This window comes from Haematobia irritans, unplaced genomic scaffold, assembly GCF_050003625.1.
Source record: "Haematobia irritans isolate KBUSLIRL unplaced genomic scaffold, ASM5000362v1 scaffold_55, whole genome shotgun sequence".
Lineage (NCBI taxonomy): Eukaryota > Metazoa > Arthropoda > Insecta > Diptera > Muscidae > Haematobia > Haematobia irritans.
Genome location: NW_027445814.1, coordinates 1 through 26,035, shown reverse-complemented (window position 1 = coordinate 26,035; position 26,035 = coordinate 1). Strand labels below are relative to the sequence as shown.

The window sequence follows — 26,035 nt, the reverse complement described above, 5'->3', positions numbered from 1 at the left end:
TTAATATTTTCAATATATAACAAGAGCAGAAGGTTTTATTAAGGTGTTTTCTATTATAATTAATGGTAAACAATAATACCTATAATTTCCAACGATATGGATAAATTTGCAACCGCACCAATTGGCTTATCGATAACAAGTAAAGTGAGAGATGCTCTCAACCAAGATGGCGGAAGGCGGGGCTTTTGACAAGATAAATTAATATTCAAATTATGACATTTCTACTCTGGCAGGGATGTACCAAAAAGTAGTATACAAATTCTAACGAACACTATTAAGTCCAATTAATCTTTACTCGAACTTAAACATTGCCGGCCGCCTTGCAACATCAAGGTATGTTGTAACTAAAACTAAACTTAAAATACAAAATGAGGCTAAGTGCAGTGCAAAGTGAGTTTCCTTCAGTTCATTTACCATAAATCCAATTTATTAATTCATTTATCTTTCCAAATTCAACCTAAGACTAGATTACAAAAAAAAACTAATAAAAATAATTACGTAAGGTCAGAAGGGGACCTGGTAGAACCCAAAAGGGGGGCTCTCGCGACAATATATCGATGGGTCAAAAGGGGCTCTCGCGAAGAGATACAATAAAACGATGGCCAAAAGGGGGCCGTTAGAACCCAAAAGGGGGGCTCTCGCGCATTTACCCTAGCAGTTACACAACCCGGACAGAACCCAACCGAAGATTGTATAATGAGCCACCGGGAGACCGGGCGACGTATACACCCTATGTGTTATGATTCGCCCATACACCTCAGGACCAAAAACGATCGCAACCCGTCCCACTCGGTAAAATTGCGGATCTGCCAAAGGTAATCCCAAAAAGGATTCCTTGATCCGTTCTGGCACGGCTTCGGCGGGGGTCAACACACGACCTAGATCGTGCACACGAGCAGTAAACGTCAGTCGCTGCTCTGGATCATAAGCGGACGATACTGTCAACCGGCAAAATTGGACCCCCTCAATATTTGTAACCGGTAGCCCTAAGTTCTCGACCATAGAACGACAGATTTGGCTTTGGCGCGCGCAGTTGTCGATTACTGCACGGACCGGAACGGACACACCATGGGGGGACACGCGGACTACGAGGCTGGGCGCCAGAGTAACGACATTCTGCAGAGGCAGAACTCCGACGCCGCCAAAATCGGAATATGACCGTGCCACAGCAAGATCGGACGGACGATTCGTATGGCTCCCACTACGAATCCGCTGAGCAGACCTCGAGCTCCCATGTTCAATTCGAGGCGCCACAGCCGCAGCGTGTAACAAAACATTGTGGTCCCCGGAGCAACTGGGGCACCTACGCCGGCTAGGACAATCCTTCGACTGGTGGGTCTGTGCTAGACATCTGTAGCAATAGCGATGTCGTACCACCATACGTATCCTCTTCTCAATCGAAAGAGAGAGGAACTTCCGACACCGCCGCAATGCGTGACGACCTCCACAAACCCTGCAAACCAATGGAGCAGGAGTTCGACCAACATCAGTAGCCTCTACTACAGCAGGCGCCACCACGGGCTCATCCACAACTACCGGAGGTGGACTCTCAATTTCTTGGGGCGATAGCTGAACCTCCGGAATGGCAGGCGACGGTATCGCCATCGGCTCCTCCAACAATGCCCGTTCGACCGCCGACATATCAAGGGGGCACGCAGTATCATCATCCGATTGATCCATAATAACCTCGAAATTTTCCAAGTCGTCAGCGAAGCACGAGGTATTTTCCATGATACTGCGAGAAAATATACGAATTACAAAGAGTTCGCCGAAGTGTCGGTCAATGAGACCAACTTAGCTATAGGTCGTCTTACAACGCCATTCTCCGTACGTATATCCGCGACCCGAATGTGACCATCTACGCCCGGGTGAACCGACACGACTCGACCTAATTTCCAAGAAGTTGGTGGAAGCTGTTCATGACGAATAACGACTAGGTCATTTACCATAACATCGCGCTGAGGAAATTTCCACTTATATCTCATATGCAGATTCTTCAAATATTCCTCTTTCCAACGTACACAAAACTGTTGTGCAAGAGCCTGTACCTTACGAAACCGATTCACCAACGAAAGAGGCTGTTCGGTTATAACTGGCTCAGCAGGGGCGAGTAGAGGGGCACCTATAAGAAAATGACCCGGTGTCAAAGCGTCAAGCTCCTGCGGGTTATCCGATTGGGGACAAAGAGGTCTTGAATTCAAACAAGCCTCAATACGAGCCAACACCGTCGAAAACTCTTCAAACGTGAAACGAACATTCCCTATTTGCCTTCTGAAATGCAACTTAAAACTCTTCACCCCAGCTTCCCAAAGGCCTCCCATATGAGGCGCACCAGCTGGGATAAATCGCCACGATAGGCCCTGGTGTGCAAACTTAGAGGACACGACATCACTGCTTCCCCTAATTACATCCCGGAAATTTCGTTCAAGCTCACGCGACGCACCGACAAAATTTGTCCCATTGTCCGAGAAAATGGTCGCAGGACAACCCCGACGAGCAACAAACCTATGAAATGCCGCAAGAAAGCCGGCAGTCGACAAGTCGGAAACCGCTTCCAAATGAATCGCCCTAGTAGCAAAACACACGAAAACGCACACATAACCTTTAGTTATGCGACAATAACGTCCGGTGAACGACTTCACCTCAAAGGGGCCTGCATAGTCTACGCCAGTCGTAGTAAAAGGTCTGTCGAGAACAGTTCTTTCCGGAGGAAGAGGAGCCATCACCTGACTACAAACCCGTTTCCTCTCCAAAAGACATGGTTTACACCTATGTATAACCGAACGAATAAGATTCCTCACCCGAGGTATCCAGTATTCTATACGAAGAATACGCAACATCAACTGATTTCCTCCATGAATGGAAATCAAATGAACAAATTCCACCAAAAGCTTCGTGAATCGACAGCTGTAGGGCAAAATTATAGGGTGCCGCTCCGAATACGAAAGAATAGGCGAGCGGCTCAAACGACCATACATCCGCATTACACCCATTTCATCAAGGAACGGGTTCAAAGAAACAAGTGAACTGCCAGTACCTAACGAAGACCTATCCATCAAGTCCTTATATTCATTACCATAATTCATTTTTTGAGCAAGCACTATCAAGCGACTTTTAGTTGCCCTAATCTCAGACGATGATAAACTGTGATCCGCATAGCTACAATCACGCCTATGAGCGGGATGCGTCCGATAAAAGAATCTCATAACATATGAGATAACACGCAGCGCTCTATCCAGAGAAGAAAATCTATCGAGAACATCCTCGTATGAATTAACGAAAGAAGCATGTGCCTTCACAGACCGAATTTCTACGTCGGTGTCAAAAGAGGAAGTGTCACGAACCGGCCATTCCGATTGACTACACGATAGCCACTGAGGCCCATGCCACCAAAGTCGAGAGGCGGCCAAATCCGAAGGGGACACACCGCGGCTGCCAAGATCAGCAGGATTATCCTCCGACCTCACATGATACCAATTCGTACCACCGACGTTCTCCTGAATGCGACATACCCTATTCGCGACAAATGTTGTCCAAGCCGAAGGCGTTTTCTTTAACCAGGCTAGTACAATAGTCGAATCCGTCCAACAATAAATTCGACCAAAATCAATACCGATTTCTCGAATGACCGTTCTTGCGAGTTCGGACGCTAAAACAGCGCCGCAAAGCTCCAAACGAGGCAAAGAAACCGATTTCAACGGAGCAACTTTCGTCTTGCACGATAGCAAATTAACGACAATCTCGCCATTTGGGGCCAAAACTCGAATATATACTACCCCCGCGTATGCCTTAGCCGAGGCATCTGAAAATACGTGAAGCTCGGCCGAAGTGCACGGTGTGTAACGAATCCACCGAGGAATATTTATCGAATTGACATCCGGATAACTATCTACAAATTTTTCCCACTCGGATGCCGTTGCCGAAGGCAGTATTTCATCCCAGCCGACGCGATCAAGCCAAACCTTCTGCATGATAATCTTTGCCACAATTATCACTGGACCTAACCAACCGACAGGGTCGAATAATTTCGCGATAGCCGACAACACTTCCCGTTTAGTGTATCCACACCTTTTTGCTATAGGCTCGACCGCGAAGTAGAATGCATCCAATTGAGCATTCCATCTCACACCCAATGGTTTCGAATTGCTAGCCTCGACAAATGCCAGCAATTGAGCATCAACCAAATATTCCGGCGGTAGTGAATCTAAAATTTCTCTATAATTCGATGTCCATTTCCGCAGTTCAAATTTAGCCGTCGCAAGCGCCGCGATTAATTGATCCCGAGCCATTATCGCAGTTTCAAGGTCATGAGTTCCGGTCAAAACGTCATCAACGTACATACATTTACGTAATATATCGGCCGCGAGTGGAAACTCCTCCTCAGTGTCTTCAGCTAACTGTAACAGTGTCCGTATCGCGAGATATGGTGCACAGTTTACACCGAAGGTCACCGTTTGTAGTTCATAGTCCTGGACTGTCCTTGTCGGAGAATCCCTAAAAACAATTCTCTGCAACGGAGCATGAGAAGAGTCCACTCGAATCTGCCTATACATCTGTGTAATATCGCAGTTGAACACGTATTTAAATAGTCGCCATCGCACAATAAGAAGGACTAAGTCCTGCTGCAAAGTGGGACCTACGTGAAGGATATCGTTAAGACTATTCCCGTTGGACGTTTTATTAGACGCATTAAATACGACGCGAAGTTTGGAAGTCTTCTTCTCGAGGTTAATGACAGGATGATGTGGAAGATAACACGAAAGTGTATCACTTGCAGAAATGGCGGATACTGGCCTCATGTGATCCAAATGCAAATATTCTTTAACAACACTATCATAAACTGATTTCACGTCCGGCCTTTTCGATAATGACGATTCATTACGATAAAATTGCCTCAAAGCAGTTGTTCGGGACTCACCCAAATATCCACGAGGACCGAGCTCTTCCTTTAGCGGAAGTGTAACTATATATCTACCTTCCGAATCTCTGCGCGTTGTCCGAACGTAATTTTCCTCACAGAACTTATCGGAGGGGGACAAAACCCCTTTACGTGGTGTTTCCTCCAACTCCCAAAACCGTAAAAGTGTTCTATCTAAATTTTCCTCTTCATCAACCGCTATAGTCGTAGTAAATGTTTGAATTTGCGATGTAGAAATCGGACCCGTTACTAGCCAGCCGAAAACACTGTTCTGTGCTATCAATGATTGAGCCGCAATCTGCCGGCAACCTTCTAATAGTATTCTCGGGTACAAGTCAGCGCCTAGTAGAATATCGACCGGTCTCGACACGAAAAGATTCGGATCAGCTAAGCGAATATCCGGAATCTGAGACAAAACTTCCTGCGACACCGTAAAGGAAGGTAAATTCCCGGATATAGATTGGAGCACTATAGCCATAGTTTCCAACAAAACCGACGCGTTGAGTGGAGATCCGATTTTCAAATTACACATTTTACTCGATTTGGCCGAAATTGCGCTATTTACCCCCGAAATTGTAACATTAGCCGCGTGAACCGGTAGTTTCACCCGATTTCGAAAGCGTTCCGTCAGAAACGAAGATTCTGAAGCGGGGTCAATCAAAGCGCGTGCCGGATATGAAACCCCATCGTGCATGATATTAATCATCGCAGTTCCCAAAAGCACGGCCCTATTTTGCGTCGTATGAAATGCCTGGCGAGGTAGGCACGCCGACGAGGTAGAAGGTTGCGGCTGATCAACCGAAGGCATAGTTCTCGGTTGAAAACTAGCCGCTGAACTCGACAAGGTGTTGGTCGAACCCGTCGCCGAAGTCGCGCTATTAGACGGCGTAGAATCGCGATGCAATAGCGAATGATGTCTCGAATTACATTTTGCACACGAATATTGTCTTGGACAATCCTTCATCTCATGACCTTTCATTAAGCAATTCAAGCACAACCGGTTACGTTTTACCACTATGTAACGTTCCGATACCGAGAGTTTACCAAATTTAACGCAAGCCGAAAGTCTATGATTATGTTTAGGACAAATAACGCACTTAGATTCCGACGAAGCACGCGACGATTTAGAAGAAGACGCATTGGTAAAATGCGCTTTTACCTTCTTTTCCTGAGAACGCTTCGAAGACGTGTCTTCCTGCAAATCATGCAAACACATCAACGTACGAACCCTTTCGGACAAAAAAGCGTCTAAATCCGCCCACGACGAAAGGGCTGATTTGTCCCTAACACTCTGCTCCCAAAGAGTCTGTGTGAGCCGCGGCAAACGTTGAAGGCAAATAAAAACGAGTATCTGGTCCCAATTATCGGTCGAAACTTCGTACGTATTCAATGCCAAAAGACAGCCATTGACGTCTGTGCAAATAATTTCGGAGAGAAATAACTTAAAGTACATATTTTCACCACTTTCGTACACTAATATTCACTATACACATATATCACTCTCTTTGTTTCGTATATTCACCACTTTTTCGCGTTTTCTGTGCTGAAATTTCATTTGTTAATTATTGTTTCGTTCATTTGCATACATTTGAGAACATACAAAAGCTTTTATTTTGTTTTGTTCTCATCAGTGTTGCGCTCTTAGTCGATTGCTATAGTATAGTGACTAATCGGGCACATCTCGTACTATCGTGTTATCGGATATCGATCATCATTTGAATTCTTAAGGGGGCTATACACTACGTGTAATTCCCACATTAGAATTCAAGTTGAATTCAAAGGTTTGAATATTTCCCGGTTGGAATCGGGGCTTGAATTAAAACTCGGTATATTTTGAAACTTTTACGCTCTCACACTGAGAGAAATTATTCGATCATTCAAATATTTGGTAAATTTTGAATATTTATTGGACAGGTATTTATTATTATTGATTTATTTATACCTTTGTTTATTATTATTATTATTATAATTTTTCTTGTGTCAAGCGTTCGGGGGTAATATTTTGTGCACCCTACATTCAGTATTTTCGGTTTCTGGGAACGTTTGATCTTTTGTCGGATTTTCGCGAGTTGTGGACTCGAATTAATCTTTGTAACTCGAGTTACTTTTGCGTATTTTGCTATTTTTATTGAACGGAACCTTGTCTGAGTTTGGTAATTTTATTGGCCGTTGCTTCTTGGCTATATTGTAATTTCGTATTTGGTTACATTCTTCAATTTGGTAGTTGAACGTAAAGTTAGAATGTCTGTATCTCCCTTTGATCGCTTTATTCGCGTTTCGGACGCTCTTATTAAATTCCACGCCCATTTTAATGCCATGAAAGATGAGGAGTTAGACGTCTATAGCCTCGAGATTCGAAGTGAGGAATTGGGGAAGTTGTGGACAAAGGTTCAGGATTGCTATGAGGAATGCGTGGCTAGTTTACAGGGTGCCGGAACAACGCAAACGAGCGATATTGAATCGGTGGACGGGAAATATGACGCGTCCCATCAGGCTTATATGAATTGTTTGTCCGCGATAAATCGAAAATTGGGCCAGTTTCGTCGGTCACGTAGATCATCGATCACTTCGTCTGCGTCTTCGGTCGTTGCAGCATCGAGACGGAGTATCGGGTCTCATAAATCGACTCAAGGATCCGAAGCGATTTAGGACAAATAACGCACTTAGATTCCGACGAAGCACGCGACGATTTAGAAGAAGACGCATTGGTAAAATGCGCTTTTACCTTCTTTTCCTGAGAACGCTTCGAAGACGTGTCTTCCCGCAAATCATGCAAACACATCAACGTACGAACCCTTTCGGACAAAAAAGCGTCTAAATCCGCCCACGACGAAAGGGCTGATTTGTCCCTAACACTCTGCTCCCAAAGAGTCTGTGTGAGCCGCGGCAAACGTTGAAGGCAAATAAAAACGAGTATCTGGTCCCAATTATCGGTCGAAACTTCGTACGTATTCAATGCCGAAAGACAGCCATTGATTCCACGTTGAATCGATTTCAAACCCGCACTTGTCTCTACCGATACTGCCGAAATTGCAAAGAGAGACTTAAGTTGATTGTGAACTAGAACCCGCTTATTGTCGTATGCATCAACGAGGGCCTTCCACGCGAGGGCAAAACTTCGATGTGTCAGCGGAAACTTCGAGACAATTTCCCTAGCTTCGCCACTGGTCTTCCGCACAAGATGACACAAACGCTCGACGTCCGTTAATCTTGAATTGTTAACATAAACTGCTTGAAACAAATCCCGGAATGTAGGCCAGTCTAGAATCCTTGAGTCGATTTATGAGACCCGATACTCCGTCTCGATGCTGCAACGACCGAAGACGCAGACGAAGTGATCGATGATCTACGTGACCGACGAAACTGGCCCAATTTTCGATTTATCGCGGACAAACAATTCATATAAGCCTGATGGGACGCGTCATATTTCCCGTCCACCGATTCAATATCGCTCGTTTGCGTTGTTCCGGCACCCTGTAAACTAGCCACGCATTCCTCAAAGCAATCCTGAACCTTTGTCCACAACTTCCCCAATTCCTCACTTCGAATCTCGAGGCTATAGACGTCTAACTCCTCATCTTTCATGGCATTAAAATGGGCGTGGAATTTAATAAGAGCGTCCGAAACGCGAATAAAGCGATCAAAGGGAGATACAGACATTCTAACTTTACGTTCAACTACCAAATTGAAGAATGTAACCAAATACGAAATTACAATATAGCCAAGAAGCAACGGCCAATAAAATTACCAAACTCAGACAAGGTTCCGTTCAATAAAAATAGCAAAATACGCAAAAGTAACTCGAGTTACAAAGATTAATTCGAGTCCACAACTCGCGAAAATCCGACAAAAGATCAAACGTTCCCAGAAACCGAAAATACTGAATGTAGGGTGCACAAAATATTACCCCCGAACGCTTGACACAAGAAAAATTATAATAATAATAATAATAAACAAAGGTATAAATAAATCAATAATAATAAATACCTGTCCAATAAATATTCAAAATTTACCAAATATTTGAATGATCGAATAATTTCTCTCAGTGTGAGAGCGTAAAAGTTTCAAAATATACCGAGTTTTAATTCAAGCCCCGATTCCAACCGGGAAATATTCAAACCTTTGAATTCAACTTGAATTCTAATGTGGGAATTACACGTAGTGTATAGCCCCCTTAAGAATTCAAATGATGATCGATATCCGATAACACGATAGTACGAGATGTGCCCGATTAGTCACTATACTATAGCAATCGACTAAGAGCGCAACACTGATGAGAACAAAACAAAATAAAAGCTTTTGTATGTTCTCAAATGTATGCAAATGAACGAAACAATAATTAACAAATGAAATTTCAGCACAGAAAACGCGAAAAAGTGGTGAATATACGAAACAAAGAGAGTGATATATGTGTATAGTGAATATTAGTGTACGAAAGTGGTGAAAAAATGTACTTTAAGTTATTTCTCTCCGAAATTATTTGCACAGACGTCAAAATGGAAATACAAAAACAAAAACCTTGAATGCGTTTTGCCGTCGGCAAATGAAAATTTACTTAAAAACAATGAAAAACGATATTTTCACGCAAATAAAGGCAAATAAACCACTTTAAATAAAAAAACACTAATATTCACTGATATCACTGAACTTGTACACCACTTTTAGGAATATTTATAATAAAAACCGATCGCGTAGCGTTGTAAAACAACCTTTTTTTTTCTTTAAATGGACGGACGACCACTATATTTGTTGTTGCACCGACCGCGAACTCACTTTATAAGGGAAAATGCACTGCACTTACCTTATAAAACGATGAAACAGATGTTGAGGATGATGAACTGATTGGTTTGAGTTTAAGGTGAAATTGATGACCAGGTCAGGTGGACTGTGTCTATAACAAAAACCAAGAAAAACACCGGTTAAACCAATTCTTCCACTCCGAAGTCCAATTATCCGGTTCGAAGGACCAAAATGTTCGCCGAATGCGAAAAGTATGGAAATATAGGGAAAAATAAAAACACGATAGTTTAATATTTTCAATATATAACAAGAGCAGAAGGTTTTATTAAGGTGTTTTCTATTATAATTAATGGTAAACAATATTACCTATAATTTCCAACGATATGGATAAATTTGCAACCGCACCAATTGGCTTATCGATAACAAGTAAAGTGAGAGATGCTCTCAACCAAGATGGCGGAAGGCGGGGCTTTTGACAAGATAAATTAATATTCAAATTATGACATTTCTACTCTGGCAGGGATGTACCAAAAAGTAGTATACAAATTCTAACGAACACTATTAAGTCCAATTAATCTTTACTCGAACTTAAACAATATTTGATTTCTATAGAAAATTTTGTTAAAATTTTAATTAAATTGGAAATTTTGTAAAAATTTTTTATTTTTGAAAAAATTTTCAAAATTTTATTTCTATTGAAAATTTTGTCAAATTTTAATTTCTATAGAAAATTTTTTCAAAATTTTATTTCTATACAAAATTTTGTAAAAAACTTATTTCTATAGAAAATGTTGTCAAAATTTTATTTCTATAAAACATTTTGTCAAAATTTTATTTCTATTGATAATATTAATTTTATACAAACTTTTGCCAAAATTTTTTTTTCTACAGAAAATTTTCTCAAACTTTTATTTCTATAAAATATTTTGTTAATTTTTTTTCTACAGAAAATTTTGTAAAAATTTTATTTCTATAGAAAATTTTGTCAAAATTTTATTACTACAGAAAATTTTGTCAAAATTTTATTTCTATAGAAAATTTTGTTAATCATTTTTTAAAGAAAACTTTGTCAAAATTTAATTAATATAGAAAATTTTGTCAAAATTTAATTTCTATAGAAAATTTTGTCAAAATTTTATTTCTATAGAAAATATTGTTAAAAATTTATTTCTATTGATAATATTAATTTTAAACAAACTTTTGCCAAAATTTTTTTTCTACAGAAAATTTTCTCAAACTTTTATTTCTATAAAATATTTTGTTAATTTTTTTTCTACAGAAAATTTTGTAAAAATTTTATTTCTATAGAAAATTTTGTAAAAATTTTATTTCTATAGAAAATTTTTTCAGAGTTTAATTTCTATAGAAAATTTTGTCAACATTTTATTTCTATGCTAAATTTTGTAAAAAAAATTATTTCTATAGAAAATTGGGTCAAAATTTTATTTCTGTAGAAAATTTTGTCAAAATTTTATTTCTGTATGAAATATCGTCAACATTTGATTTCTATAGAAAATTTTGTCAAAATTTTATTTCTGTATGAAATATCGTCAATATTTTGTTTCTATAGAAAATTTTGTCAAAATTTTATTTCTATAGAAAATGTTGTCAAAATTTCATTTCTATAGAAAATTTTGTTAATATTTGATTTCTATAGAAAATTTTGTAAAAATTTTATTTCTATAGAAATTTTTTTTCAACGTTTTATTTCTTTAGAAAATTTTGTCAAAATTTTATTTCTATAGATAATGTTGTCAAAATTTCATTTCTACAGAAAATTTTGTCAATATTTTACCTCCCTAGGAAATTTTGTAAAAATTTTATTTCTATCGAAAATTTTTTCAAAGTTTTATACCTATAGAAAATTTTGTCAAAATTTTATTTCTGTATGAAATATCGTCAACATTTGATTTCTATAGAAAATTTTGTCAAAATTTTATTTCTATAGAAAATTTTGTCACTATTTCAATTCTGTATGAAATATCGTCAGCATTTGATTTCTATAGAAAATTTTGTCAAAATTTTATTTCTATAGAAAATTTTGTCAAAAATTTATTTCTATAGAAAATGTTGTTAAAATTTTATTTCTATAGGAAATTTTGTAAAAATTTTATTTCTGTAGACAATTTTTTCACAGTTTTATTTCTATAGAAAATTTTGTCAAAATTTTATTTCTATGCTAAATTTTGTAAAAAAAATTATTTCTGTAGAAAATTGTGTCAAAATTTTATTTCTGTATGAAATATCGTCAACATTTGATTTCTATAGTAAATTTTGTCAAAATTGTATTTCTGTAGAAAATTTTGTCAATATTTTAATTCTATAGAAAATGTTGTCAAAATTTAATTTCTATAGAAAATTTTGTCAACATTTCTTTTCTCTAGAAAATGTTGTCAATATTTTATTTCTATAGAAAATTTGGTCAAAATTTTATTTCTGTAGAAAATTTTGTCAAAATTTCATTTGTATAGAAAATTTTGTCAAAATTTTTTTTCTATAGAAAAGTTTGTCAAAATTTTAATTCCATAGGAAGTTTTGTAAAAATTTTATTTCTATAGAAAATTTTGTCAAAATTTAATTTCTATAGAAAATTTACTCAAATTTTATTTCTATAAAACATTTTGTCAAAATTTTATTTCTATTGATAATACTAATTTTATACAAACTTTTGCCAACATTTTTTTTTCTACAGAAAATTTTCTCAAACTTTTAATATTTTATAGAAATATTTTGTTAATTTTTTTTCTACGGAAAATTTTGTCAAAATTTTATTACTATAGAAAATTTTGTAAATTTTTTTCTACAGAAAACTTTGTCAAAACTTAATTTATATTGAAAATTTTGTCAAAATTTTATTACTACAGAAAATTTTGTCAAAATTTAATTTATATAGAAAATTTTGTCAAAATTTAGTTTCTATAGAAAATTTTGTCAAAATTTTATTTCTATAGAAAATATTGTTAAAATTTTATTTCCATGGGAAATTTTGTAAAAATATTATTTCTATAGAAAATTTTTTCAAAGTTTTATTTCTATAGAAAATTTTGTCAACATTTTATTTCTATGCTAAATTTTGTAAAAAAAAATATTTCTATAGAAAATTGTGTCAAAATTTTATTTCTGTAGAAAATTTTGTCAAAATTTTATTTCTGTAGAAAATTTTGTCAAAATTTTATTTCTGTATGAAATATCGTCAACATTTGATTTCTATAGAAAATTTTGTCAAAATTTTATTTCTATAGAAAATTTTGTCAAAAATTTATTTCTATAGAAAATTTTGTCAAAAATTTATTTCTATAGAAAATGTTGTTAAAATTTTATTTCTATAGGAAATTTTGTAAAAATTTTAGTTCTGTAGAAAATTTTTTCACAGTTTTATTTCTATGGAAAATTTTGTCAAAATTTTATTTCTATGCTAAATTTTGTAAAAAAAAATATTTCTGTAGAAAATTGTGTCAAAATTTTATTTCTGTATGAAGTATCGTCAACATTTGATTTATATAGTAAATTTTGTCAAAATTTTATTTCTATAGAAGATTTTGTCAATATTTTAATTCTATAGAAAATGTTGTCAACATTTTATTTCTATAGAAAATTTTGTCAAAATTTCATTTCGTTCAAAAATTTTGTCAAAAATTTATTTCTATAGAAAATTTTGTCAAAATTTTATTTCTGTAGAAAATTTTGTCAAAATTTTATTTCTGTATGAAATACCGTCAACATTTGATTTATATAGTAAATTTTGTCAAAATTTTATTTCTATAGAAAATTTTGTCAATATTTTAATTCTATAGAAAATGTTGTCAAAATTTTATTTCTATAGAAAATTTTGTCAAAATTTCATTTCGTTCAAAAATTTTGTCAAAAATTTTTTTTTTTGAAAATTTGGTCAAAATTTTATTTCCATAGAATATTTTGTCAAAATTTCATTTCTTTAGAAAATTTTGTCAAAATTTCATTTCTATAGAAAAGTTTTCAAAATTTTAATTCCATAGGAAATTTTGTAAAAATTTTATTTCTATGGATAATTTTGTCAAAATTTAATTTCTATAGAAAATTTACTCAAATTTTATTTCTATAGAAAATTTTGTCAAAATTTTTTCACAATAAAATTTTGTAAAAATTTTATTTCTATATAAAATATTGTCCAAATTTTATTTCTATCGAAAATGTTGTTAAATTGTATTTCTATAAAATATTTTGTCAAAATTTTATTTCTTTGAAAATATTGTCATAATTTTAAATCCATACAAACTTTTGTCAAAATTTTATTTCAACAGAAAATTTTCTCAAACTTTTATTTCTATAAAATATTTTGTTAATTTGTTTTCTACAGATAATTTTGTCAAAACTTTTCTTCTGTTTTATTTCAATAGAAAATTTGGTCAAAATTTTATTTCGATAGAAACTTTTGTTAAAATTTTATTTCTATAGAAAATTTTTTCAAAATTTTGTTTCTATAGAAAATTTTGTCAACATTTTATTTCTATAGACAATTTTATCCGACGAGCTGTTTATCTGAAGTTGGTTGCAATACATATCAGCCACACTTTTAGTGATCCCCTAGTTTATCTCTCATACTAAGCAGTTCTACCTGACTCTAGTTTTCTTTTTGTATTGTGGAATTTGAGAGGTTTAAAAAATTCGATCTCTTCCTCCACATATATACACTCAATAAGAGCCTAGCTATTGGCCAATTTTATTGTCATCTAAAAAACAAAAATAGCAAAAACAACAACGCAAGCAAATGTGAAATTGTAAATACATGAACATGAACTCAATTTATGAACAGATCTAGTTTTGGCCTCTGTAACGTGGAATGAGTTCGATTTCAATTTACAATACCAGAGGAAAAAATTTTCACAAGTGAAACTGTTTTCCTTGCATCCCTCTTTTGTTGGACAATTTTGCCGATTTTTTTTTTCTTCCTTTCTGATGTTTTCATTTTGGTTCATGTGATTTTTTTCTCGGGACAGATTTTGTAGCTTTTTTGTGATTTTTTTTCACTGTCAATTGAATGTAAAAACAAAATAAAAAAATGCATCATTTGTTTACCATTTCCATTGACCACGTTCGGTGGCAATTAATTGCAATGGAGACAAAAAAAGATCGAAGTGAAGACAAATATTCCAAAAAATGCACTGAAAAAAAAGCTAACACAACAATTTTGCACAAAAAACAAAATATAGCATAATCAGTATGTCCAATGAGTGGACAGCTCGTATCTGATGAAGACCTGGAATTATTTTAGCGAAGCTGAGCACCTGTTTCCGTGAAAGCTTAAGAGACAAGAAATTCGGAAAAGTCTAGCGATATCAGAATTTAGGCAATGGCAAGCCCATAGAAACCAAGCAGGATGAACTTAAGTAAACATATAAAACAATTTTGTACAGGGTGGCTGATATGAATTGTCATATAGGAGCTATATATAAATCATAACCGATTTCAACCAAATTTGGCGTACATAGTAAAAATGTTTAAATGTGCCCAATTTTAAGTCGAATTGACTACGCTACGACCCATACCTTAATCACAAAAATTTGTCCGCAGACAGACCTGATTCTCCGCAGACAATTTTCTATCGAAAAAAAATGTTTGACCAAATTTTCTTTAGATATAAATTTTTTACCAAATATATAGAAATAACATTTTGAAATAAAATTTTGACAAAAAATTTCTATAGAAATAAACTTTTGAGAAAATGTTTTACAGAAATAAAATTTTTAAAAATTTTTATTACGAAAAAAAAATTGAGAAATTTTTCTATAGAAATAAAATTTTTAAAAATTTTTCTATAGAAATAAAATTCTGAGAACAGTGAATGCGTAGCACCGAAAAATAAAATAAATAAAAACACAAGGGATTTAGTTTTTCTTTTCAATGATGTTTCAATAAAACGTAATTTTATTGAATTTTTGGGAGATTATTATTTACCTTTTTTAACAAAACAATCGTTGGACGGACGTAATCCAGTAACCAATAATAACAAAAGCTTAGACGCCGCAAGACAGTGATGGCGCGACTCGTTAGAGAAATGTAACGAATTGTGCTGAAAGCACAGAGCTGCATCCAGAGCTTAGGGTACATTTTCTAACGAGGGGGAAATTATCATTTTACAATATTTTAAGTCCCCATCTAACGAATAAATTTTGACCATACGAATTTGAACTTAAACATTCCGCCCGCCTTGCAACATCCAGCTATGTTGTAATTGAAATTCATTAATTCATAGAATATTACATATGTACAATATATTGATATCAAAATAAATATAAAATGCGTTGTCAGTATCATTTTCAAATTGAGCAATTTTTTTTTTATTAGTTCTTTAAATTTTTTCAAACTTCATGAATTCTTAACTAAATGCTCGTAGAGCCGTTGACCCGGAGGGTCTGAAGTGTCTGGGTTATTGGCCAGGATGACCTACGACACTTATGGTTGGCATTGACCTGACACTATCCAGCCAAACATCGTTAGCTGCGCCAATGGGAATCCAGGACTCGAAAATATTAGTGTCTTTAGAACCCGTGCGTAGACATCGGGCCCTAGAACCAACCCCACCCCGGAAGGACGGTAAAACCTTGGGTCGGCCAGCTGGAGACACTCGAAATGTTCCCGTATCGTATCTGGAGCCGACGACGATGGGGTGACAACACGGGTCAGGTCTGTTACCCGGGCAGAAAAAACCAATTTACTTTCTGCATTGTGTCGGGAGACAGCAACAAGCGGACAAAATGCGTCATGCGACGTCATCGCTGAGACAAGCCGTAGGCTGAGAGCTAAACTACTACAAATCATACTATACCCCGCACACGGGTCGAGGACAGCTCGGACAGGAATTCGACGATCGGACAAGACAAGCAAGAGGACTATAGTGGGACCAAGCGTGACGGTTGGTTGTAGAACCAACATCGGACCAGATATGGGAGCGGTATTCGTGATACAGTACGCGGACGAGTTAACGGACGAACTTGACTTGGACTTTCTCGTCGACAAGGTTTGAGCGGAAGGACGTTGTTGCTGGTCAAATGCATGTAGCAGCGTATGGTGGCTATCTCCACATTCGCGGCACCTCTCGCGACTATTGCAGGTCGATCGCATGTGAGACCTGCCCAGACAGTTTGAACATACCCGATGCAACACTACAGTGCGCAATCGTTGCTCCAAACGCATGTTCAAAAATTTGCGACACGACCTGAGATTGTGACTTCGCCTACACAACACACAGACATTCGAGTGCACTCTTTTATTCGCACCTGAATTCTTTTGGGCAGTCCCCGTAGGGGATGACGATGGTTTGGCTACGTTGGTTGCGGATACGTCAGCGGGAGCCGTATCAGCCCCCGACGGAGGGACAACTTTCTGCGTCGGTACTACCCCTTGTGAAGAGGCGACGACTGGGGTCATCCCGACGTCAGGGACCTGCTCGATGGCTGGTAACGGCTCGCGAAGAACCGGTGCAACATTATTTTCTAAAATCTCTTTTTCCTCATCGGACATCGGGACGTCATCCTCGTAGTCAGGGAGAGTCTTAACAATTTCCCTCATATTTTCCATTGTACTGCGAAAAGAAAGATGACGCTTACTATATGATCGATCGAAAACTATTCGGTCAGTATGACCAATTTTACCACCGGTCGTCTTACAACACCGTTTGCCGTTCTCACGTCAGCAACTCTAACGCGACCGTCAGATCCCGGGTGGACGTCATCCACACGACCTAACTTCCACGATGTAGGAGGCAATTGTTCATCACGAATTACTACCAAGTCCCCTACTTCGATATCACGCTGCGGAAATTTCCATTTATATCTTTTCTGTAAGCATTTCAAATATTCCTCTTTCCACCGTAAGCAGAACTGTTGCGACAGCGCCTTCATTTTCCTGAATCGATGTACCAAATGAAGTGGGGATTCCTCCTCTAACTGTTCAGGAGGCGCCAGGATCGGAGATCCTACCAAAAAATGGCCAGGCGTAAGTGCCACCAACTCTTGAGAACTTTCACTCATCGGGCACAACGGCCTAGAATTTAAACAAGCCTCAATTCTCGAAAGAACAGTCGAAAACTCTTCAAATGTATATTTGAATCCAGATGCATGTTTCCTAAAATGCGTCTTGAAGCTTTTGACAGCAGCTTCCCAGAGACCACCCATATGTGGCGCCCCGGCAGGGATAAACTGCCAGGAAAGCTGCTGAAACTGGTATGCGGAACACACCTTATCACGTCCCTCCTTAAGAACACTTCTCAATTCTTTTTCCATTTCGCGTGAAGCGCCTACAAAATTTGTACCATTATCCGAAAAAATGGTCTTGGGACAACCACGCCGAGATATAAATCTGTGAAAGGCAGCCAGAAATGTTGTCGTAGACAAGTCCGATGTGGCTTCCAAGTGTATGGCCTTCGTCGAAAAGCATACAAAAACGCAAACATAACCCTTTGTTATCTTACATGCGCGCCCTATAAATGACTTAATTTCGAAAGGCCCCGCAAAATCAACGCCAGTCGTAGTAAACGGTCTGGTAAGTACAGTTCTCTCCGGTGGGAGAGCCGCCATGATCTGCGTACAAGACTTCTTCCTATCCAACAGACACCGTTTACACCGGTTAATAGTCGATCTAATCAAAGATGTTAAACGAGGAATCCAATACTCAATCCGAATAAGACGTAGAACCAACTGGTTTCCTCCGTGAATAGATATGTCGTGAACATATTTCACCAGTAACCTAGCGAATCTACTATTATACGGCACTATAATTGGATGTCGCTCACTATACGAAAGGGTAGGACACCTACTCAAACGACCATTCAACCTCATAACCCCCTCCTCATCCAGGAATGGATTCAATGACAACAACGAACTCCTGGAACCTAACGGTTTCTTTTCCATCAAACAACCGTACTCATCTGGATAATGAGCCCTTTGAGAAAGAACAGCTAGACGTAATCTCACTGCCTTTAATTCGGTTGCCGTCAACGTCGTGTCGTGATACACATTTCGACTAGCATGTGAATAATGGGTCCTTTGATAAAACCTAAATATATACGCGATGACTCGTAGAGCCCTATCTAACGAAGAAAATCCCTCTAAAATGTCCTCATAGTTCGTAAAAAACGATGCGTGAGTCTTGACCGCCCGTACCTCAACGTCAGTCTCAAGAGGGGTCAAATCACTAATATCCCACTGAGAACTAGCTGAGCACAGCCACTCTGGTCCATGCCACCAAAGCGTTGAAACTGCCAACTCTGCAGGCGACACTCCGCGACTTCCCAAGTCGGCCGGATTGTCCTCAGAACGAACATGGTACCAATTCTGTCCCCCAGTATTCTCCTGAATCCTACATACGCGATTCGCAACGAAAGTAGACCACGTAGATGGCGTCTTTCGAAGCCAAGAGCGGACGATCGTAGAATCCGTCCAACAATAAACACGTCGAAATTCAATATCTAACTCCCTGGCTATAGACTTGTAAAGTTCTGAGGCCAAAACTGCCCCACAAAGCTCCAAACGTGGCAAAGATATAGATTTGATGGGGGCTACCTTAGTCTTACAAGATAGCAAATGGGTGAAGATATGTCCCTGCGGCGTAACCACACGAACATATACTACCCCCGCGTATGCTTTTTCCGAGGCGTCGGAAAAAACATGTAATTCTACCTCACAGTCTGTGGAGTAATTGACCCATCGAGGAATACGAACGTGATTCACATCCTGATAGGTCTCGACAAACTTTCGCCATTGTCGCTCAGTTTGTAACGGAAGAGACTCGTCCCATCCTATCTTATCCAACCAAACCTGTTGCATAATTATCTTCGCCACTATAATAACTGGCCCCAGCCAGCCAACAGGGTCAAATAGCCTAGCTATAGCCGATAAAACCTCTCTCTTCGTAAACCGAGATTTTTGCTCAATCGGTTTCATCTCAAAATAAAACAAGTCTAACTGCGCATTCCACCTAATGCCCAACGGTTTCGACCTACTGGCCTCAACAAACTCCAGTAATTTGGCGTCAACCAAATGGTCAGCCGGAAGCGATTCTAAAATGGCTAGCTCATTAGAAGTCCACTTCCTCAGTTCGAACTTTGCCGATGATAGTACTCTAATCAATTGGTCCCTAGATTCAACAGCAGTATCCACGTCATGGTATCCTGTCAAAACATCATCCACGTACATGCACCTTCGTAGAATATGTGCCGCGTGGGGATAGTCATCTTCGGAGTCATCGGCCAATTGCAATAACGTCCGTATAGCTAAATAGGGAGCACAATTCACTCCAAATGTCACGGTCTGCAGCTCATAGTCTTGTACATCTTTTTGTGGGGAGTCCCTAAAGACAATTCGCTGCAGAGAAGTATGGGCCGAATTTACCCTAATTTGGCGGTACATCTGTGTGATGTCGCAATTAAAAACGTATTTGAAAAATCTCCACCTCAAAATCAAATGAACCAATCCCAATTGTAATGTGGGTCCCACATAAAGAATGTCGTTCAGACTTTTACCATTTGAGGTCTTATGCGAAGCATTAAAGACAACTCGAAGTTTGGACGTCAATTTTTTATCGGAAGAGTCACTACGTATCTTCCATCGGAATCCCTATATGTGGTATTCTTAAAATTTTCCTCACAAAATGTATCTGCGGGAGAACAAATTGCCCGTCTTGGTAAGTCCTCTAATTCCCAAAACCGAAGAAGAGTCTTGTCAAGACTATCTTCTTCCATAAATTCAACAGTCGTTGAAAAAACCGTCACATTAGAAGTGGGAATTGAACCAGTAATGAGCCAGCCGAAGACTGTCTGTTGAGCAATCAACGACCCTAAAATACCAGACCGAACCCCCTGTAATATAATTCTGGGATACACGTCTGCCCCCAACAATAGATCAACCGGACGACTATCGAACAGATTAGGATCAGCTAAACGCAAATTTGGCAAACGTGACATATAATTCCGACTCACTTGGAAAGACGGTAAATTCCCAGAAATCCTAGGCAGGACCAACGCAGTCGCCTCTACCAAGACCGATCCATCTATGGGTGACCCTATACTCAGAGGGCAAATACCTCGAGAAGTTATCGAAACCGATTGATTCACGCCCGATATCGAAGACGTCGCACTCGTTATCGAAATCCTAAGCAACTTTTGCATTTTTTCGGTAATAAAGGAGGCTTCCGATGCTGGGTCAATAAGAGCCCGAGCTGGGTACGTCATACCCTGATGAACGATGTTCACCATAGCCGTCCCTAATAGTACCGACCTGTTCTGGGAAACATGAAATACTTGCCTGGCCGAAGTGCCAGACACGATTCCAGACGAAGTGGAAGGCTGCGGGTCAATCAAACCGCTAGAATCCGTAGGACGAGCGGCCGAAACCGTCGAAGACGTAGTCGCCACATTCGTAGAATGGGAAGAATCGCGATGAAGCAAAGTATGATGCCTTCCTTGACACTTCTCACAACTGCGAGATGTAGCACAGTTGTTAACGTCATGTCTACGAGATAGACAATTGAAACAACAGCGGTACCGTTTCACAGCAGTCAACCGATCATTCACAGAAAGATTCCTAAATTTCGGACAAACACGAAGATGATGGCTCTGTCGTGGACAAAGAACACACATCTTATCGACGGAATCTCTAGAAGAATGAGAAGTGTATTGCGAATTACGCGACCTAGATGGCGAAGATTTCGGAGCTGCATTCGTAAAATGCGTTCGCAGTTTCCTGCCATCAGTTCTCCTCGAAGCATCGATACCCTTCAAATCGCGCAGACACGTGAGTGTCTGAATCCTTTCCGTAAGAAAACGATCCATGTCCACCCAAGACGACAACGCAGACTTATCACTTATACCCTGTTCCCACAAAGTAACACTAATCTTCGGTAGACGTTGCACACACAAATATATCAAAATCGGATCCCAATCGTTCGTAGGAACGTTATTCACAGCCATCGCCGAAATACATGCATTTATACCACGCTGCAAGTTCTTCAACCCAGAACTTGTCTCGGTGTCTAAGACCGGAAGGTCAAAAAGAAGCTTCAACTGATTGCTGACTAAAATTCTCAAGTTGTCATAAGTTTCCTTTAACGTCCTCCAAGCTAACTCGAAACTCCTATCAGTGAGAGGAAATCTTCTTACAACTTCACGGGCGTCGCCACTAGTCTTTTTGAGCAAATGACACAAGCGCTCAATATCACTCAGACGGGAATTTTTTACATAAACAGCAGTAAACAAATCCCTAAATGTTGGCCAAGACTGAAAGTCACCATCGAAAACCTCAATATCGCATGGTGGTAAAGCCAAACTATGGACCGCACCATGGTCAACACCTAACAAAAGAGAATTTCCCGATACATCCACATTACCAGAACGAGCAGAAATATCCGCCACATCGGCCTGCAGTATAGGAGTTGACGCCCTATGAACGGCTTTCAGACCGTCTATTTTCCTTTCGATAGAGGAAACAATACTAATATAGGCATCATAAGTTGCCTCATACTTGCCGTCAGCAGATTCTACCTTTCCCTTATCTGAATCTTCCTGAAGATCGTCTAAACACTCCTCATACCTCTCTTTCACTTTCTCCCAGAGTGATTTCGCCTCTTCGACCTGAGCCCTTAGAGAATAAACATCTAAATTCTCCTCCTTCAAAGAGCTAACCCGTGTCCCAAACTTCACAACCGCATCAGCGGCTCTAATGAATCGCGCGAATGTATTAACTGGCATATTGAAAATAATTTAGCGTCACAAAAATTCACAAAAACTCGTAAAGTATGTGAACACGCACTTATCGACAGCGAAAACTGGCCGAAAAATCAATAAATTTGCACAAAATGCCCAAAAATGCAAAAACAAAAATTTACAAAATTTTTCTTTCAGTGTATCAAATTCTCACACTGCACCAAAATTACCACAAAATTTCTTGAAGTGTAAACAATTGTTCGTAAAACAACCACTTCAAAACTTAAAATCAAAAATTTCAAACAATTTGTAAAATATTGGACTATTTTTCTCTCAGTGTAGAAACAATTAATTTTCGTTCAGTGTACCGAATCACAAAATATTTTCCCCTTGTACAAAAAATAGGCAAATTATTCAAGTTGAATTCAAAAAATCTCAAAATTCTACTAAAATTTTCAAACTATTTCTCTCAGTGTAAGAATGAATTTACGAAAATTACGCTCAGTGTACCGAAGAATACTGACTGCCGCCAATTTGTATCAAAACTTCACACACGAAAACCAAATAATCAAAAAAAATTCAACAACTTATAAGAAATTATAAAAAAAAAATGTCTGTAAGACCACATGTAGGGTGTACGGACTGTAAAATACACCTCTACACTTCCACGACAGATAATCTCCCCAAAAAAAATTAAAAATCACAAATAATAAAAAATATAGAAATAAAAATATATATACGTAATATATACGATAAAATAAAAATTATACGATCGTACCGGACCGCCTGTAGGGTGCACAGTGACCAAACCGATAATTTTTACTAATGCGCGTAACGCTAATGGGTCATACAACACGAAAACCCAAAAAACTCAATTTCAAAAATTTTTATAATTTTCCTCAAAATATTTACGACTCGCGGCCCCGTGAGGGTTAACAAATAAACCAAAGAAACACAGCTCAAAAAAAATATGTATGTATATACGTGTGTGTATCACTGATCATACGTAGGTATGTAATTCAAACGTTGACTGCAGTGACGATTGATGTTTGTTTACAATAGTAATACGACCAACAGAGCCTTTGGAGTAGAGGTGTGCACGTGAGTAATATTTTACTCACGCTCACGCACACTCACGACGGAAAAATCTTACTCACGCACACTCACGCACGAAAAATTTTCGAACCGCTCACACTCACGAACACTCACGAATGAATTTATTTTAAATAATCACGCTCACGCACACTCACGATAGAAAAATTATACTCACGCACACTCACGCACGAAAAAAATTCGAGGCATTCACGCTCACGCACACTCACGAAAGAAAATTTTTGCTCACGCACGCTCACGCATGAAAAATATTCGAGCCGCTCACACTCACGAAAGAAATTTTTTGCTCACGCACACTCACGAAGGAATTTATTTTCCAAAACTCACGCACGAAAATTGTTCTGGACGCTCACACTCGCGACAGAGAATTGTTACAAATGCACGAAAAATTTTGTGAAGAATTTACGCACATTCACGACTGTAGAAATGCTAATTTGACGATAAATAATATATATACCCAGCAAAAGCTAGGCAACCACATCTCATTAGAATTGGCATTACCAGGAGTAAAGCAGTCATTACACGTTGCATTACATTGCGGTGAGTTATAATGACTTATTTGTAATGACAAAAATAAATACTTCTTGGTAATTTTCGAATTGTTATTCTCAAATGTTTAGGCAGTTGGCTTAATTGAAAGGTTGAATACTTCTTAGTACGAATGAACTAAAATATTTTTCTATGCTAACTTAATGGAAATTAAAATACATATATACCGATCGACTCAGAATCACCTCCTGAGTTGATCTAGCCCTTGTGGTCCGTCCGTCCATGTATTTGTTGTTCGCAGGATTCCGGTCGCAATTATTAACCGATTTTGATTAAATTTGGTATGTGGCTCTTTATTGGCACAAGGACGAACGCTATTGAATTTAGATATAGCTCCCATATATGTATATGTATCGCCCGATTTCGATAAATGGGGGATTGCGCTCATTTACTAACCGATCGGCGTCAAATTTGTCACAATGTAATCCACTGACTCTATGTGCAAAATATCATCCAAATCGGTGCAGATTTGGATATAGCTGCCATATATATGTAGCGCCCAATTTTCAAAATTTGCCCCTTATAACCTTATTGTTGACCATTGTGGCCTCATTTATTAACCGATCTTACTCAAAGTTGGCACAAGGTAATCTCCTGTAATATCAACAAAACCTGCAAAATATAATCCAAATCGGGTCATATTTAGATATGACCGCTTTTGAAAAATGTACCCCTTGTAACTTTATTTCTAACCATAGTAGCCTTATCTAATACCCGATCTTACTCTAATTTAGCACAAGGCAACCCTCTGTGGTATCAACCAATATATGGATATAGCTCCCATATAAATGCATCGATCGATTTTCCCAAATTTGACCATAATACTCTTATTTATTAACCTACACTCAAAAAAAAGTGAACTCTCTATTTCACTAAAGCCAATTTAACTTTATTTTAGTTCATGGTATTATTATGTTTGAAGGAAGTTTCCTTTACTCTAATAATTTTTTGTGCACGTTAGTTAAATTAACTATAACCGAGGAAAAAAATATACTCAAATAAAGCATAACGATTAACTAAATTCCTGTCTTCCACAAAATAGTTCAGAATTTCTTTAAATTTGTAAACTTTACCAAAAATGCGTCCATCATGAACTTCGTATGTCACTAAAGACATTCTTGCAATTTTGAACTCCACGTTTTTCCTTCAAACTACAAAATTTTCCTTAACAAGTGAAAAAACTTAGTTATGTCTAATAAATTTTCTTGAATTTGTCGACAAATATTTACTTATTTGTATGACATCGACGTGATGCCAACGTTTGTAATACTGTTTAGTTAAAATTTTCTACAAATATTCAAAATTTTCTAAAATTAACCCAAAGTTTTCTTCCTGGTGGGTTCACTGTTTTTTCAGTGTATGTTGCTCAAATTTCAAATAAAAGCTATTACATAAATCTATTACCCTATTTTCAGAAATTTGAATTTATTACCCACACTAATTGAGCGATTTCCAGTTTTTTTAATAAAGGACTCAATATTAGTAGCATACTAAATAACTCTGTAGGTTCAGAATCAACTATACTCCTATGTTAATATCAGATTATGATAAAACTCCCATGTACCCAGTAATGTTATTAAATCTGGAAATGTGGTTTTCCCCAAACCTATATCATTGATACTCTACAATGTTCACTAATTCAGTAGGGGTGATTTGGGGTATGATGTAGTCGGCCCGGCCCGACTTTCTACTTTACTCGTTAATTAGAATTTTATTTAATCTACCAATTTTTTATGGTACACTTTTTCGACAATATTTCTCATTTTCGTTAGAAAAAAAAACAAAGCAATATTTTATAAAAGGTTTTATTGTTTAAGGAACGGCACTATACTCGGTTTTTGCACCGAAAACCAGCGCTTCAATATTACTTTTTTAATCAATTAATTTTAAATGAAAAAAAAACTATTACACAATCCATACATTGGAAGGTTTAGTGTGACCAAAGTCGTGAGTGTGACCAATGTCGTGAGCGTGATTAAAATCGAGGGCGTGACTGACATCGTGAGTGCGATTGACATCGTGATCGTGATTCAAATTGA

General features: G+C 37.7%; 2 protein-coding genes across 2 annotated transcripts; both read right to left on the bottom strand.

Annotated features, from left to right (window-relative positions):
* Window positions 1-580: 580 nt before the first annotated feature.
* On the bottom strand, window positions 581-10,071 carry LOC142242578 (uncharacterized). The gene is made up of 3 exons (XM_075314143.1): window positions 10,025-10,071; window positions 9,720-9,809; window positions 581-1,735 (listed from the first exon to the last, which is right to left on the bottom strand). Exon 3 carries the CDS (start codon window positions 1,729-1,731, stop codon window positions 652-654), a length of 1,080 nt encoding a protein of 359 aa, XP_075170258.1. The 5' UTR covers window positions 1,732-1,735; window positions 9,720-9,809; window positions 10,025-10,071; the 3' UTR covers window positions 581-651.
* A 7,191-nt stretch (window positions 10,072-17,262) lies between these two features.
* On the bottom strand, window positions 17,263-22,379 carry LOC142242579 (uncharacterized). The gene is made up of 3 exons (XM_075314144.1): window positions 20,310-22,379; window positions 20,104-20,250; window positions 17,263-20,043 (listed from the first exon to the last, which is right to left on the bottom strand). The coding sequence occupies exons 1-3, from the start codon at window positions 22,377-22,379 to the stop codon at window positions 17,263-17,265; spliced, it is 4,998 nt and encodes a 1,665-aa protein (XP_075170259.1).
* Window positions 22,380-26,035: the final 3,656 nt, after the last annotated feature.